At 53.8% G+C, this 13,598-nt stretch overlaps 1 protein-coding gene across 1 annotated transcript; it reads left to right on the top strand.

Moving 5' to 3' along the window:
- Positions 1-6,785: 6,785 nt before the first annotated feature.
- On the top strand, positions 6,786-13,317 carry CMTM3 (CKLF like MARVEL transmembrane domain containing 3). The gene is made up of 5 exons (XM_041771027.1): positions 6,786-7,110; positions 9,403-9,558; positions 10,481-10,576; positions 10,966-11,086; positions 12,469-13,317. The coding sequence occupies exons 1-5, from the start codon at positions 6,955-6,957 to the stop codon at positions 12,495-12,497; spliced, it is 558 nt and encodes a 185-aa protein (XP_041626961.1). The 5' UTR covers positions 6,786-6,954; the 3' UTR covers positions 12,498-13,317.
- The last annotated feature ends 281 nt before the right edge of the window (positions 13,318-13,598 follow it).

Below are 13,598 nucleotides of genomic sequence, written 5' to 3'. Positions count from 1 at the left end.
TATTACTCAGCCTTAAAAAAAGAAAACCTACCATTTGTGGCAAGATGGGGGGCATTATGCTAAGTGAAATAAGTTAGAGAAAACAAATACTGTATGATTTCACATAAATGCAGAATCTAAAAAAAAAAAGGAAAAAGTGAAACTCATAGAAAATGAGATTACATATATTGTTACCAAAGGCAAGAGGTGGAGGGAGGAGGAATTAGATGAAGGTAGTCAAAAGGTACAAACTTCCAGTTATAAGAAAAATAACTACTGGAAATATAATGTATAGCATTATAAATATAGTTAACACCACTATATAGCATATTTAAAAGCTGATAAGTAAATCCTAAAAGTTTTCATCACAAATTAAAAGGCATATTTTCCCTTTTTTTGTATTTGTATTTGATGATGGATGTTAACTAAACTTAACTGTCTTAATTAATCACTTCACAATACATATAAGTCATCTCCTCATGCTCTACACCTTAAACTTATATGTCAATTATTACTGTATGTCAATTATGTCTCAATAAAACTGGAAAAAATAGTAAATATCTGGACAAATAGTATATTCTTATCAAGTTCTTTAAAATACATTTGATGTTTGAAAGCAAACATGTTTTTTTATATTTATATATATATATTTTTTTTAATTGAAGTTCAATTTGCCAACAGGATGACAGTGTTCATCCTGTCAAGTGCCCCCCTCAGTGCCCGTCACCCAGTCACCCCATCCCCCTGCCTGCCTCCCCTTCCACCACCCTTTGTTTGTTCCCCAGAGTTAGGAGTCTTTCATGTTTCGTCACCCTCTCTAATTTTTCCCACTCATTTTCCCTCCTTTCCCGTATAATCCCTTTCACTATTTCTTATATTCCCTGTGTGAGTGAAACCATATAATGATTGTCCACCTCCAATTGACTTACTTCACTCAGCATAATACCCTCCAGTTCCATCCACTTCAAAGCAAATGGTAGGTATTCATTCTTTTTAATGGCTGAGTAATATTCCATTGTATATATAGACCACATCTTCTTTATCCATTCATCTGTCGATGGACATTGAGGCTCCTTCCACAGTTTGGCTATTGTGGACAATGAAAGCAAAAATCTTAACATTATCTGATGGGATTTCCAGCAGAGGTAGATGTAATATATGTAACAGCTACAGCATGAAGCCAGGAGGATAAAATGACCTATATGATGGTCGGGTTTCTGTATGGCATTTGTAGTGGTAAAATAATAATTCTAAGTAGACTGAAAAGTTAGAATGTATATAGTAATCCCTATAGAAAACACTGTACCAAATTGTACCAAGAGAGTAAAAAACTCAATATATGTTAGAATACTTAAAAAAAAAATTAAATAATCCAAAAGAAGGCAGAAGAGATGAACAAAAACAGAACAAACAAAACAAAATTGTAGACCTAAATCCAAATATACAAATAACTACACTAAATATAAATGGTCTATACAAACTAATTAAAATACATAGATTGTTAGATGGATTTTTTTTTTAAAGACTCAATTATCTGCAGGAAACCTACTTTAAAATAATGGTATAGGTATATTAGAAATAAAATAATAGAAAAATATATTCCATGAAAATATCAATCAAAAGAAAACTGGAATAGTTATACTAATATCATACAAAGATAAAGAAAATCACCAGGGATAAAAGAGACACCACATAGTGAAAAAATAATTTATCCTATGACAATACAACAATGCTAGATGTTCCTAATAGCAGAGCCTCTAAATGCATAAAGCAAAAACTGATAGAACTCTGAAGAGAAAAATGGATAAATCTATACATATTGTCGAAGACATCATTTTTTCTCTCTCAGTAATTGGTAGAACAAGTACACATACAACCAGCAAGGATATAAAAGAAATACCGCCACCAATCAACTGGATCTAAGTGACATTTATAAAACACTTCACTCAATAAATACACTTTCTTTTCAAGTGCACAGAGAGCATTCATCAAGATGGGCCATATCCTGAATCATAAAACAAACCTCCCTAAATTTAAAAGAATTAAAATCATACATAATCATACATAATCCCTGACCATAATGGAATTAAACTGGAAATCAATAACATAAAAATGACTGGAAAACCTCCAAATGTTTAAAAATTAAACAATATATTGCCAAATAATCTGCAGTTCAAAGATAAAGTCTTGGGAGAAATTAGAAAATATTTGGAAGTAAACAAAAATGAAAATACAACATATCAAAATTTATAAGATGAAACAAAAATAGTACTTAGATATTTACAGCATTAGATGCTTATATGAGAAAAGCATAAACAACATGTGCAATATAAAAGCCATAAAAAAGAAAGTGGGTGCGGTAAAATTAATATTAAATGAAATAGAATTCAAAGCTCAAAGCTTTCACTAGGGACAACAGAGATGTTAAAATGATACTTAATAAAAATATATGCTAGGCATTATTCTATTTTTTTCTTTTGCTGGGCATTGCTCTAATATATTTTTATATACTAACTCATATTATCCTTACAATAATTATATGACTTAGGTAATTTTATTATTGTCACTTTGTGCATGGAGAAACTGAGGACAGAGAAGTTAGGAAAGCAATAGAACCAGGATTTAAACCCAGTATTTATGCTCTCCATTGCTACACTCTAATGAACAAAACGCATGTTAACTTTTGGGGCACCTGGACGGCTCAGTCAGATGAGCCTCCAACTCTTGGTTTTCTGCTCAGGTGGTGATCTCAGGGCTGTGAGATCAAGCCCCTCAGTGGGCTCCACACTCCATGGGGAGTCTGCTTGACATTCTCTCTCTCTCCCTCTGCCCCTCCTCAACCTCTCTGTCTCAAATAAATAAATAAATATTTAAAAGAAACAAAACAAAACAAAATACAAGGGCACCTGGTGATTCAGTAGGTTAAGCAACTGCCTTCAGCTCAGGTCATGATCCCAGGGTCCTGGGATCAAGCCCCACATAAGGCTCCCTGTTTCTCTCCCACTCCTCCTGCTTGCTCTTGCTCTCTCTGTGTCAAATAAATAAATAAAAACCTTTTAAAAATAAAAAATAAATTAAAAAAACAAAATTTAAAAATGTTAACTTTTGTTCATCTAACAATAAAAAAGACTATTAGAAATCCAAGGAAAAGTAATAAAACTAAAACTTAAAAAAAAAAAAACCTTAGTGAAGTTTTAATATACCTCTTTTAGTAAGTCAATACATCAAGCAACAGAAGGTAAATATAGGGGTGGCACAGTCGGTTGAGAATCACACAAGTTTCAGTTTGGTGGTGGTTGCAGGGTCCAGAGATCAAGCCCTGTGGTGAGCTTGACACTCGGGGAAGTCTGCTGAAGATTCTCCCTATACCTCTCTCTTACCTCCTGCTCAATCACGTACTTCCTCTTTCTCTCTCTCTCTCTCTCTCTCTCTCTCAAATAAATGAATAAATCCTAAAAAAAAAAAAAAAATAGGAGGGGGAGGAGGAAGAGAGAAAGAAGAAGATGTCTGGTGGCTTAGTTGGTTAACTGTCTGCCTTTGTTTCAGGTCATGATCCCAGAGACTTGGGATCAAGCCCTGGATTGGAGGCTCTCTGCTCAGTGGGGAGTCTGCTCCTCCCTCTGCCCCTCCTCTCCACTCGTGCTCTCTCTCTGGCTCTCTCTCTCAAAAAAATAAATAAAATATTAAGAAAGAAAGAAAGAAAGAAAGAAAGAAAGAAAGAAAGAAAGAAAGAAAGAAAGAAAGAAAGAAAGAAAGAAAGAAAGAAAGAAAGAAAAAGAAAGAAAGAGAAAGAGAGAGAAAGAAAGAAAGAAAGGGAAAGAGAGAAAGAAAGAAAGAAAGAAAGAAAGAAAGGGAAAGAGAGAGAAAGAAAGAAAGAAAGAAAGAAAGAAAGAAAGAAAGAAAGAAAGAAAGAAAGAAAGAAAGAAAGGTAAGAATACAGAGGGTTTGGGCAGCCCAGGTGGCTTAGCGGTTTGGCGCCGCCTTCCGCCCAGGGTGTAATCCTGGAGCCCTGGGATCGAGTCCCGCGTCGGGCTCCCTGCATGGAGCCTGCTTCTCCCTCTGCCTGTGTCTCTGCCTCTCTCTCTCTGTGTCTCTCATGAATAAATAAATAAAATCTTTAAAAAAAAAAAGAATACAGAGGGTTTAAACAACATAATCAACAAGATATATAATAGATACATAGATAAGTTTTATACCCAACTAGAAGAAAATACTCAATCCTTTTATTTCATTTCATTTTTAAAAAAGATTTTATTTATTTATTCATGAGAGACACAGAGAGAGAGAGAGGCAGAGACACAGGCAGAGGGAGAAGCAGGCTCCATGCACCAGGAGCCCGACGTGGGATTCGATTCCGGGTCTCCAGGATCACACCCTGGGCCCAAGGCCATGCTAAACTGCTGCACCACCAGGGCTGCCCTCAATCTTTTTAAACACAAGTGGAACACTTGCAACCCCTAACTATCTATCAGGACACAAAGAAAATCTCAACAAATTCCATAAAGCAGAACATACAGATCTGAATAAAATAAATATTAAAAAGTAGATATTCACCACAAAAGCACAGCCAAAAATTCAATCAATAAATCAATAAAATCTTTTTTAAAAAATGGAATCATACAGTATATACCCTTTTGAGCCTGGTTTCTTTCATCCAACATAATATCTGCAAAATGCATCCCTATTGTTGCATTTGTCAATGTTTTGCTCCTTCTTCCTGCTGAGGAGTATTCCAGCGGAGGGATGCCCCACGGTCAATCCTCTCAGCTGTAATGAACCACTGGGTGGTGTGCAGTGTGAGCTATTAAAAACAGAGCTGGGGATCCCTGGGTGGCGCAGCGGTTCAGCGCCTGCCTTTGGCCCAGGGCGCGGATCCTGGAGACCCGGGATCGAATCCCACATCGGGCTTCCAGTGCATGGAGCCTGCTTCTCCCTCGGCCTATGTCTCTGCCTCTCTCTCTCTCTCTCTCTGTGACTATCATAAATAAATAAAAAATTAAAAAACAAAAAAACAGAGCTGGCTGTGAAAGCTCACATCCAGGCCTTTGCAAAGGCTTGTACTTTCATTTCTCTTGAGCAAATGCCTACAAGTAAAATATCTGGGTCACGCGGTATGTCTTTATTTAGCATTTTAGGAAACTGCAACACTGTCTTCCACAGTGGAGGTAATCACTCCCACCGCCATGGGGGCGGGGGGGGGGGGGGTGAGAGTTCCAGGTGCTCCATATCCTCACCAGCACTTCAATGGTAGAGTCCTCTTTTATGAAGCCATTTTAATAAGTGTAAAACAGTATCTCACAGTGGCTTTAATTTGCATTCCTAGATGTCTAATGATATTGAATATTGTTTCATGTGCTCACTGGACGTTCACATACCTTTGTTGGATTGTCTGTTCAAAACTTTGACCTATTAAAAAAATTGGGTTGCTTTCTATTTATGGAGTTCCAACTTTGAGCCATGATTTAATTAACACCGATCAACATCAGGTTGTCCTCTGTTCTAACCCTCACCTGGCCTCCTCCCAGGGGATCTAGAGTAAGCTCCAAACACCAGGGCCTGGTTCCCTACCATCCTTTGCTCGGTCCTTTCTTCCACAAAGGCTCCCTGCAACCCTTTAAACCAGTCAGACATCTATTACTGGGAATCATCTTACTGGGGGTTCTCTGGACACACTGTTACCCACTCCCCACAAATTAAGCTGAGGCTTCCTTACATCCTGCGGTGCCAATCTTTCTAGCACTGCTGCTGAATGAATAAATGAGTGAACGAAGGCCTTACCCAGTGGGAGAGGCCATCAGAATCTCCTCTGAGGATGGTCACATAAAAAAAGACGTTCATCAGAGAACCAGGTGGAGAAGAGCATTCCAGAAAGCGGGGCCCCGTAGGCACAGAGGCCCTATAGCGGGAAGGGACCATGGTTTGTTCACGAAACTGTAAGAAAGTCTGCGAGGGGGAGACACAGGGACAGACGACACCAAGGGGGGTATGTTTTTAGTCTCTCTACCAAGACTCCGGGCAAGACGCAAGACGGAAACTCCCAAGGTTTGAGGCCTAAGGGAAATGGAGATGATCCTGCTGGAGACCTTAAGCCTCCTTCTGGCTGCACGAGGAAGCAGAGCAGCCTCTTAAAGACACCGTCACAGCAGCGCGGGGGGGGGGGGGGGGGGGGGGGGGGGGCACTCGGGGACCCCGCGGAGGCCCAGCGGTGGGGAGACGCGAACGGAAACAAAGAAGGCTCGAGGAGGCGAAGATGCGCCGGCCTTGGGGCCGGACCGCTGGGGCGGGCGAGGGAGAGCGGGCACCCCACGGGCACCCCACGGGCTCCCCACGGGCTCCCCACGGGCTCGGGTCCTGGCGGGGAGGACGGACGCGGCGCTCCGCCCGGGGCCCAGGCGCCGCCCGGGAGCGCTCGGGGTTGGGGGAGCCCAGGGAGCCTGGGGCCAGCGGCGGAGACGGGAGGCGTGGCCCGGGGAGAAGGGGGCGGGCGCCGTGGTCCGGGGCGAGGAGGCCCCGACGGGGGGTTCGCCCTCGGGCGCCGAGGCTCCCGGGCCCGGACACGCGCGTGGACGCGGGCAGGAGGCGACGCCGCGGCGAGGGCACACCCGCTCCGGGCGGGCAGGCGGGGCCCCGACGGGGCGTCCAGGGGCGGCAGAAAGGCGGCCTCGGGGCGCCGGCGGGGCTGGGGACCGGCGCGGGGCGGGGCAGGAGGAGGAGGAGGAAGGCGGCGGAAGGGGGCGCGGGGCGCGGGGGGGGCCGCAGCGCGCGGCCAGGGAGGAGGGGCGGGGGGGGGGGGGAGGGGAGGGGAGGAGAGGGGGAGGGGGGAGGAGAGGGGGAGCGTGCGCCCCCGCCCCGCCCCGCCCCCGCCCCGCGCCCCCGCCGCGCCTTCTCCTCCTTCCGCGCGGCCGGCGCTTCCGCTTCCCTCCCGGGCGCGGGCTGAGGGCGCGGGGCGGCGCCGGGCTCCCTGCGGCCGCCGCCATGTGGCCCCCGGACCAGGAGCCCGCCCCGGCCCCCGCCGCCGCGCCGCGCGCCCGCCGCCCCCCCGCCGGCGCCCCGGGGCCCGGGCTCCGCGCCCTGCTGCCCGCGCGCGCCTTCCTCTGCTCGCGCAAAGGCCGCCTCCTGCTGGCCGAGTCGGTGAGTGCGGGCGGCGCCGTCGGGGCGGGGGGCCGGCTGCGCCCGGGACGGGCCGGGGGCCGAAGGCTCTGGGCCGGCGCCACGGGCCCCGGGGGACGGGGAAGGGCCCCGGGACGCCTGAGGCCGCACGCACGGCGGGGCGCGAGCGGAGCCCTCCGGGGGGCGGGGGCGGGGGCGGGGGGCCGGGTCCGCCCGGCGGAGACTTCATCCCCCTCCGCGGCCTCCCCGCGCCCCGCCCCGCCGGCCTCCTGCCTCCGGCCTCCTGCCGCAGCCCCCACCCCGGCCCGACAGGCCTTTGTCTGGGGACACCGCGCGGCGGGGCTGGTGCTGGGCCTCGGGCAGGGCGGGGGCGGGCGGGGCGGCGCCGGGGGCGAGGTGCGGAGGAGCCCTCGGGGGATTCCTAGTCCGGCGTTATTCCCACTTTGCGGACAAGAAGGCTGAGGCCGGGAGCCCAGGGCACTTGACAGCTGGGCCACTCGAGGGCTGGGTGACAGCAAGGGTGAGAGCGGGCATCAGAGGAAGGAGGCTTCTGGCCCAGACCCGCCTTGGCGCTGGCAGGAGGGGACCTGGCAGCCACTCCTGCCCTAGGGTCGGCCTGGAGGTCAGGCCGGGCCTGCCCAGCCCCCAGGTGAGGCCCCGGATTCGGGCCACACTCCGGGGGGTCACCTCTGGTAGCGCTTTTGCAGAGAAGCCTTAAGCCCCAGCGCTGCTCACCCCGCAGGAGTCAGGAATCCAGATCTAGGCCGTCACAGGAGTAGGGGGGGAGGACGCTCAGGGCTGATCCCAGGGGAGCTGGAGCCGTGCTGGTCACCCCTGGCTGCTCCAGGCCTGAGAGGGGGAGGCTGACAGGGACAGGAAAGGGGAGGAAGCAGCCACAAGGAGTCAGGGAATGGGGGAGCAGGCGTGGGGGGGCTCCTCAGAATCTGGCTTTGGGGGTGGCGGACAGGAAGGGGAAGGGCAGCAGAGGGGCCCCTGTGGAGGAGGCACAGCAGGAGCCCAGCTCAGGGCTGGGTCAGGGTCCCACGGCCTGGCTCTCCCTGGAGGCCCCTCTCTGTGCCTCAATTTCCCATCTGTTGAGTCAAACTCAGCTACCCCCATGGGCTCGTTCAAGACAGATTCGGGTGCCCTGGGGACTCTGGGATCTTTGCAGCTCATTTGTCTAAACAGCCACAGTGTTCCTGTGGGGCACCCGGGAGTCCCTGCGGGGCCCCCTGAGCCCCACTCAAGCTACTCAGCCACGGTGACAAATCAGGACGCAAGACAGCCCACACGGGCAGGGCCACTTGTCAGCCAGCCCTGAGGCCACATGCCTGTCGCCCAGGGCACTGGGCAGCCACTTCACTGCCTGCGCCTCGGCTTCTCGTCTGCCAAGTGGGCCGTGAGCAGCACCTGTGCACAGGTGGCTGCGAGGCTGCCCCGAGCCTCAGCGGGCCCTGGCCAGGGGACAGCCCCCATCTTGGTCTGTCCTGCCCTGCAGCAGGTACCCCCAGGGCCGCAGCATCGTGGGGCATCGGTGCCCACCCACCAAGTGCGGAAGCCGGCCCTTGGGGGGGGGGGGGGGCGCAGGGCTGCAGGGCTGGGCGAGTAGGCCCAGGGCCTGAAGCCTCAGTGAACACTCCCCTCCCGGGAGGCCTTATTCCTCCTGGGGAAATTGGCAAACCTGTAAGACTCAGTTACACTGTTAAGGCCCCAACACCCACCGCCTGGATCGCACAGTCGTGAACATGTTGTCGGATTTGCTTTATCGTACGCATCTGTCTGGGCACCAGGGCGGTTTAGTGTTTGATGCAGGATAAATTGCCCACATGGGCACCTTGCAACTCCGAACACTTCAGCACTCATGTCATTAAAGTTCAAAATTCGTAAGCTGTGTTTCAGCTAAAATTTACATTCTTGGGCGTTGGGTGTAATTTGTTGAAACTGGTTCCTGCTCAGCGCGCCGCCTTTGAGACGCTCGGGTTTGATTTGCCCTGTTGGGCCCCATGTGGGTTGGATGGATTCTGCGTTGAGCCTGCTGGGGTGGGGGCTGGGGCGCAACCTCCTGGGGGGCTGGGCGCATGTGGGGAGCTGGGGCTTGGAGTGGGGTGGCCCCGCACAGGGTGCAGAGCCGTGCCCAGAGGCACCGGGGGCAGCACAGGTGTGAGCCAGGGCCCGGGACAGGGTTCCAATCCTGGCAGCTGCAGGACCGTGGGCGGGTCACCTCCCCTGCTGGCACAGCCTCTGTCCCTGGTTGCAGAGCCCTGGGCGCGGGCATGCGTGCGAGGGGTGTGACTTTCCTTCCCTCACCTGCAGGGCCTCTCGTTCATCACCTTTGTCTGCTATGTGGCATCCTCGGCATCCGCCTTCCTGGCAGCGCCTCTGCTGGAGTTCCTCCTGGCCCTCTACTTCCTCTTCGCTGATGCCATGCAGCTGAATGACAAGTGGCAGGGCTTGTGCTGGCCCATGATGGTGAGGCCGCGCTCCGGGCCGGAGGTGGCTGTGCTGGGGCCGTCGCCCTTCAGCGCGGGGGACTGTTTGCAGCTGCAGGCGGCGGCTCTCAGCGGCCCTGTGCCCCCCGCAGGCTGCCTCACCTCACAGCCCCCCTTCCCCGCTCCTGCCGGGAGCCCCAGCCGGCGTCCTGGCCCTGGCCACCAGGTGGCGCTGGTGCTCTCAGCCGCGGGCATTCTAGCCCTTTCCACCAGAGCAGGACAGGCTAACCCAGGGCTCGCAGGGCTTAGCCAGACTTCAGCCATCTGGCAACTTGCTTGGTCACCTGGGAGCCCTCAAAACCCCGCCTCAAACTGCTCTGAGGAGGGACAAAAATGCTGCGATTGAACCCTGGTCTCGTGACTTCGTATCCAGTACGCGTCCTGATGAGCTGCACTCTGTCCCCGTGTCTGGGGACAGGTGAGCAGAAACCAGGACACGTAAATGGACCTGCCGCAAGTCTGTGGCACAGCGAGGCCCTTCGGAGAGCCAGCCGGGGGCAGGTGACCGGGTTTTCAATGTCTTTCTCACCAAAAAGGGAGCCCTGCATGTGGGCGAAGCCACAGGGCAAGCTGTAGCCTGGCCCACGTCCTGTTGTCCACCAGACAGGGCACAGCCACTTGGACCGGGCACAGGGCAGCCTCTGGGGGCACCCGGGCAGGGGCAGGAACGGGTGGAGAAGGGTCAGGGAATGCGGTGGGGCCAGGACAGGCCGGGAGCCCGAGGGATGCCAGAGCTGCGGGTTCGGGGAGTGCCCAGCCTGCCAGGCTCATCGTCCCCTGGGAACGGCGGTTCCAGCCCTGTTCCTGCCACCTGCTGTCCTTCCAAGGCCCTGCCCCTGTCTGGGCCCCACTGTGCCCTAGTCCCGGGAGCCCAGGACAGTGACCACGCCCCCCCTCCCCAGGACTTCCTGCGCTGTGTCACTGCGGCTCTCATCTACTTCGCCATCTCCATCACGGCTGTCGCCAAGTACTCAGATGCGGCTTCCAAAGCAGCTGGGGTGAGTAGCCGCCCGAGCCCTGGAAGGGGTTGCCCGGCGATGCCCCCTCAAGGTCACCCCACCCCTGGTGGAGCCCCAGATGCCCTTTGGACACTTAGTGTCTGGGGCAGAGTCTGTCCCCGCATAGGCCCTTGGGCCTGCACGCAGGTCTCCACAACTGCAGAGTCCCTGAGCGGAGCGTCAGTGGGCCCCGGGTTTGGGGGGCTGCTTGCCCACCAAGGCGACAGTGCAGTTTCCTACTTGCCGGTCCTGGGAAGCAGCTGTGCTCGTCCATCCCGCCTGTTCAGCCGGTCAAGTGGGGCGGCGGCTTCCCTGCCTGTCCCGAGCCCTCGGCCCAGAGACTCCCAGCTCCCCATGATGGGTGCCATGGGCCCTGTCCTGTCCCACAGGTGTTCGGCTTCTTTGCCACCATCGTGTTTGCCGTTGATTTCTACCTGATCTTTAACGACGTGGCCAAATTCCTCAAAGAAGGGGACTCCGCAGAAGAGAACACGGCCGACAAGGCAGAAGGTGGGTGGCCACCCCGCTTTTCCCCGGGGACCCAGCTTGCCGACCCAGGGCTGTTGCTGCGACCCTTCCCCCCGCCCCCAGGGATACTTGGCCAGTTTGAAGCTGGAGGAGCGCATCCTCCCCCAGGAGGGCAGGAAGCGTTCTCCCGGCCTGCTTCTCCGGTCCCTTCACGGGGCACGGATCATGCAGCCAGCTGGCTTCCCGGGGCCTCTGCCTCTCCAGGAAAGGCAAGCTGAGGGCAGGCCTAGCACCTCCTCCTCGGTGGGACCTTCCCGGATGAGCCCCCAAGGCAGCCACTCGCTGGGCGGCAGAGTGGCCACCTGCCCTGATCATGTCCCCTGACCCCCCACGACACCTGTCCAGCGTCCCGGGCCCATGGCTCAGGGGCCAGAGAACCAAGCTCCCCCTTCTCCACGGCGCCAGCAAGCTCAGACTTATGAGCCAGCAGAAACCATCCTTCTGCTAGAAATATGAGGCCCCTCTCTCCCGGTCCTGGACTTGGACCAACCCCAGGTTTAACGTCCCTCGACATTTTCCCCAGGCCTTTGTGATCTGCTACCAGTTGCCTGCCATGCGTTCTTCAAGATAACCAGTCAGCAAGTGGGAAGTGGCAGTGCAGACATGTGTTTGAATATTGTGGACTTTAATATTTGGAGATAGAATTTTTTTGTGTGTGGTAAAATGATTCCTAGCTTATGTGTTAGAATGAATACAGCAAAACCACAAAATCCCACCAGTCTAGCCCTCGGTACAGGGCTAGGGGGTCAGGGTTTATGGAGGCTCTCGGAGCTCACCCGTGACCCCAACAGTATGAGGATTGACTGGGGCTCCAAGAGTCAGGGGTTGGCCAGGGAAGGGGGGGGGAAATAGCAGTTGGCACTGCGGCTGGAGCGAGGGTTAGCGACTTGAATGCTGTTCCTCCTCCAGAATGCTCTACAGAGTACTCTGGGGTGCTGGGCTTCGAGGAGCCCTTGAGTCACACCTTAGGTAGGCCCTGAACATCATAAAATGTGTCTGATCACCATATAAAATTAGAATTCGGGCCAAGGGGATTGAAACTCTAAGGTGGCTGAAGAGAGGATTCCTGATTTCGAGCATATTTTACTTTCTTGTCCCAGAATAATGGCTGTGCCCACTGTGCCCTGCTGAATTGCGGCAGGGTTTGGGGTGCGGATTTGGCATGCTGACACCCCCAGGGGAGAACAGCCCAGGGAGACCTGGGAGAGGCTAGAGCAAGGGCATCTGGGCACCCCCTCCGCGTGGCCGTGCCCTGGAGGTGACGGCGGCTGCCCATGCGGGGTCCCGGCCCGGGGCTCCAGCCGGTCTCCCCGGTACCCGGGCCTAGAAACGCCTGCCAAGCATCCCCTTTGTCTTCCTTCCAGAAGAGAATTCCGACTCTGACTCCGACTGAGGGGCGTCGGAGCCTTCAGCAGTGGGAGCTGCTGGCCGCCCAGTGCCAGGCACACGACGCACCGCCGAACGTGGCACCCGGGGTGTCGTGCACGTTGGGCCACGTGTCCTCGTGTCTGCCACGGACCTGAAGCCTTGTAAGCGCTCTGCCAAAAATAAGCACAAGGGGACAGAGCGGATGGAGCCTGCACCTCCGTCACAGGGAGCACCCGGGGCGGGGGGCGCACACTAGAAGCCACCCCGGGCCAACCTGCTGGGCCCCAAGGATTCTCGTTAGCATTTGGTGTCCCACTCGTGCCAGGCACTTTGTCGAGAACCATCCTTCCGAGAGTTCCTTCAGGGAGTACCAGTTCCCACTTTATTTTTGCAACAGGGAGAAAACCGACCTTTGCTCCCACAGCACCCCTAACAGGCGCCTGTCCCGCTCCAGAGCCACATCTCGGGGACGGGGCAGCTGTAGGTTGGCTCACCGGGGCACAGACCCACGTGCCTAACCGTGAACTCACGGACAGCCTTCTGGGTGGCCCGGCAGGCCCGGCCGCACCCTCTTTCCCCGGGACCCCCCCGGCAGGCAAGGGGCCCGATGTGCCTTGTGTGTGCCCCCAAGGACGTGTGCTGTGTGTGTATGTTCAAGGGGATTTTGTAACTTTTTGTAATTTTTTTTTTTTTTACACAAAAGTAGTTTTTTACATGATACTTTCTGTGACCCAAAAGGCCTCACGAATGAGCCAGACCTGGCCCCGTGTCTTGGGCATCTGTGACCTTTGTTCGTCTCTTGCATGTAAAAGCCGCAGTGGATTAAACCAGACTCTGTGCTTGCAGCGTACGTGTGTGAGAACCCTCAGCCCCAGGCAGCGCGCTCCAGGCTGCTGCGCAGAGCGGCCCTGTCCGCGGGGCGTCCCGACCGCTCCGGTCCAGCGGCCGTGCGCCTTGTGCCACCCAGGCACCCCGAGCGGCGGCCGCACGGGAGCCCCCGCTCCTCGCACAACCCCGTGTCACGGCCCAGGAAACTAACAGAAGGCTCGGGGACTTGCCCAGGTCCCCAGAGCCCCTCTGAGGGGCCCGGGAGCCTCTCACTGGGGTGTCAGGATCACAGTCCACG

This window comes from Vulpes lagopus, chromosome 10 (assembly GCF_018345385.1).
Source record: "Vulpes lagopus strain Blue_001 chromosome 10, ASM1834538v1, whole genome shotgun sequence".
NCBI classification, from domain to species: domain Eukaryota; kingdom Metazoa; phylum Chordata; class Mammalia; order Carnivora; family Canidae; genus Vulpes; species Vulpes lagopus.
This window is presented reverse-complemented; position numbering and strand designations above follow the sequence as displayed.

Excerpts from the sequence above, each read along its gene's own strand:
- CMTM3 (XM_041771027.1), top strand. The coding sequence starts at position 6,955 with ATGTGGCCCCCGGACCAGGAGCCCGCCCCGGCCCCCGCCGCCGCGCCG. Across the intron at positions 9,559-10,480 it reads GCTTGTGCTGGCCCATGATG|GACTTCCTGCGCTGTGTCAC; the intron begins GTGAGGCCGCGC and ends CCCCCTCCCCAG. Across the intron at positions 10,577-10,965 it reads CGGCTTCCAAAGCAGCTGGG|GTGTTCGGCTTCTTTGCCAC; the intron begins GTGAGTAGCCGC and ends CCTGTCCCACAG.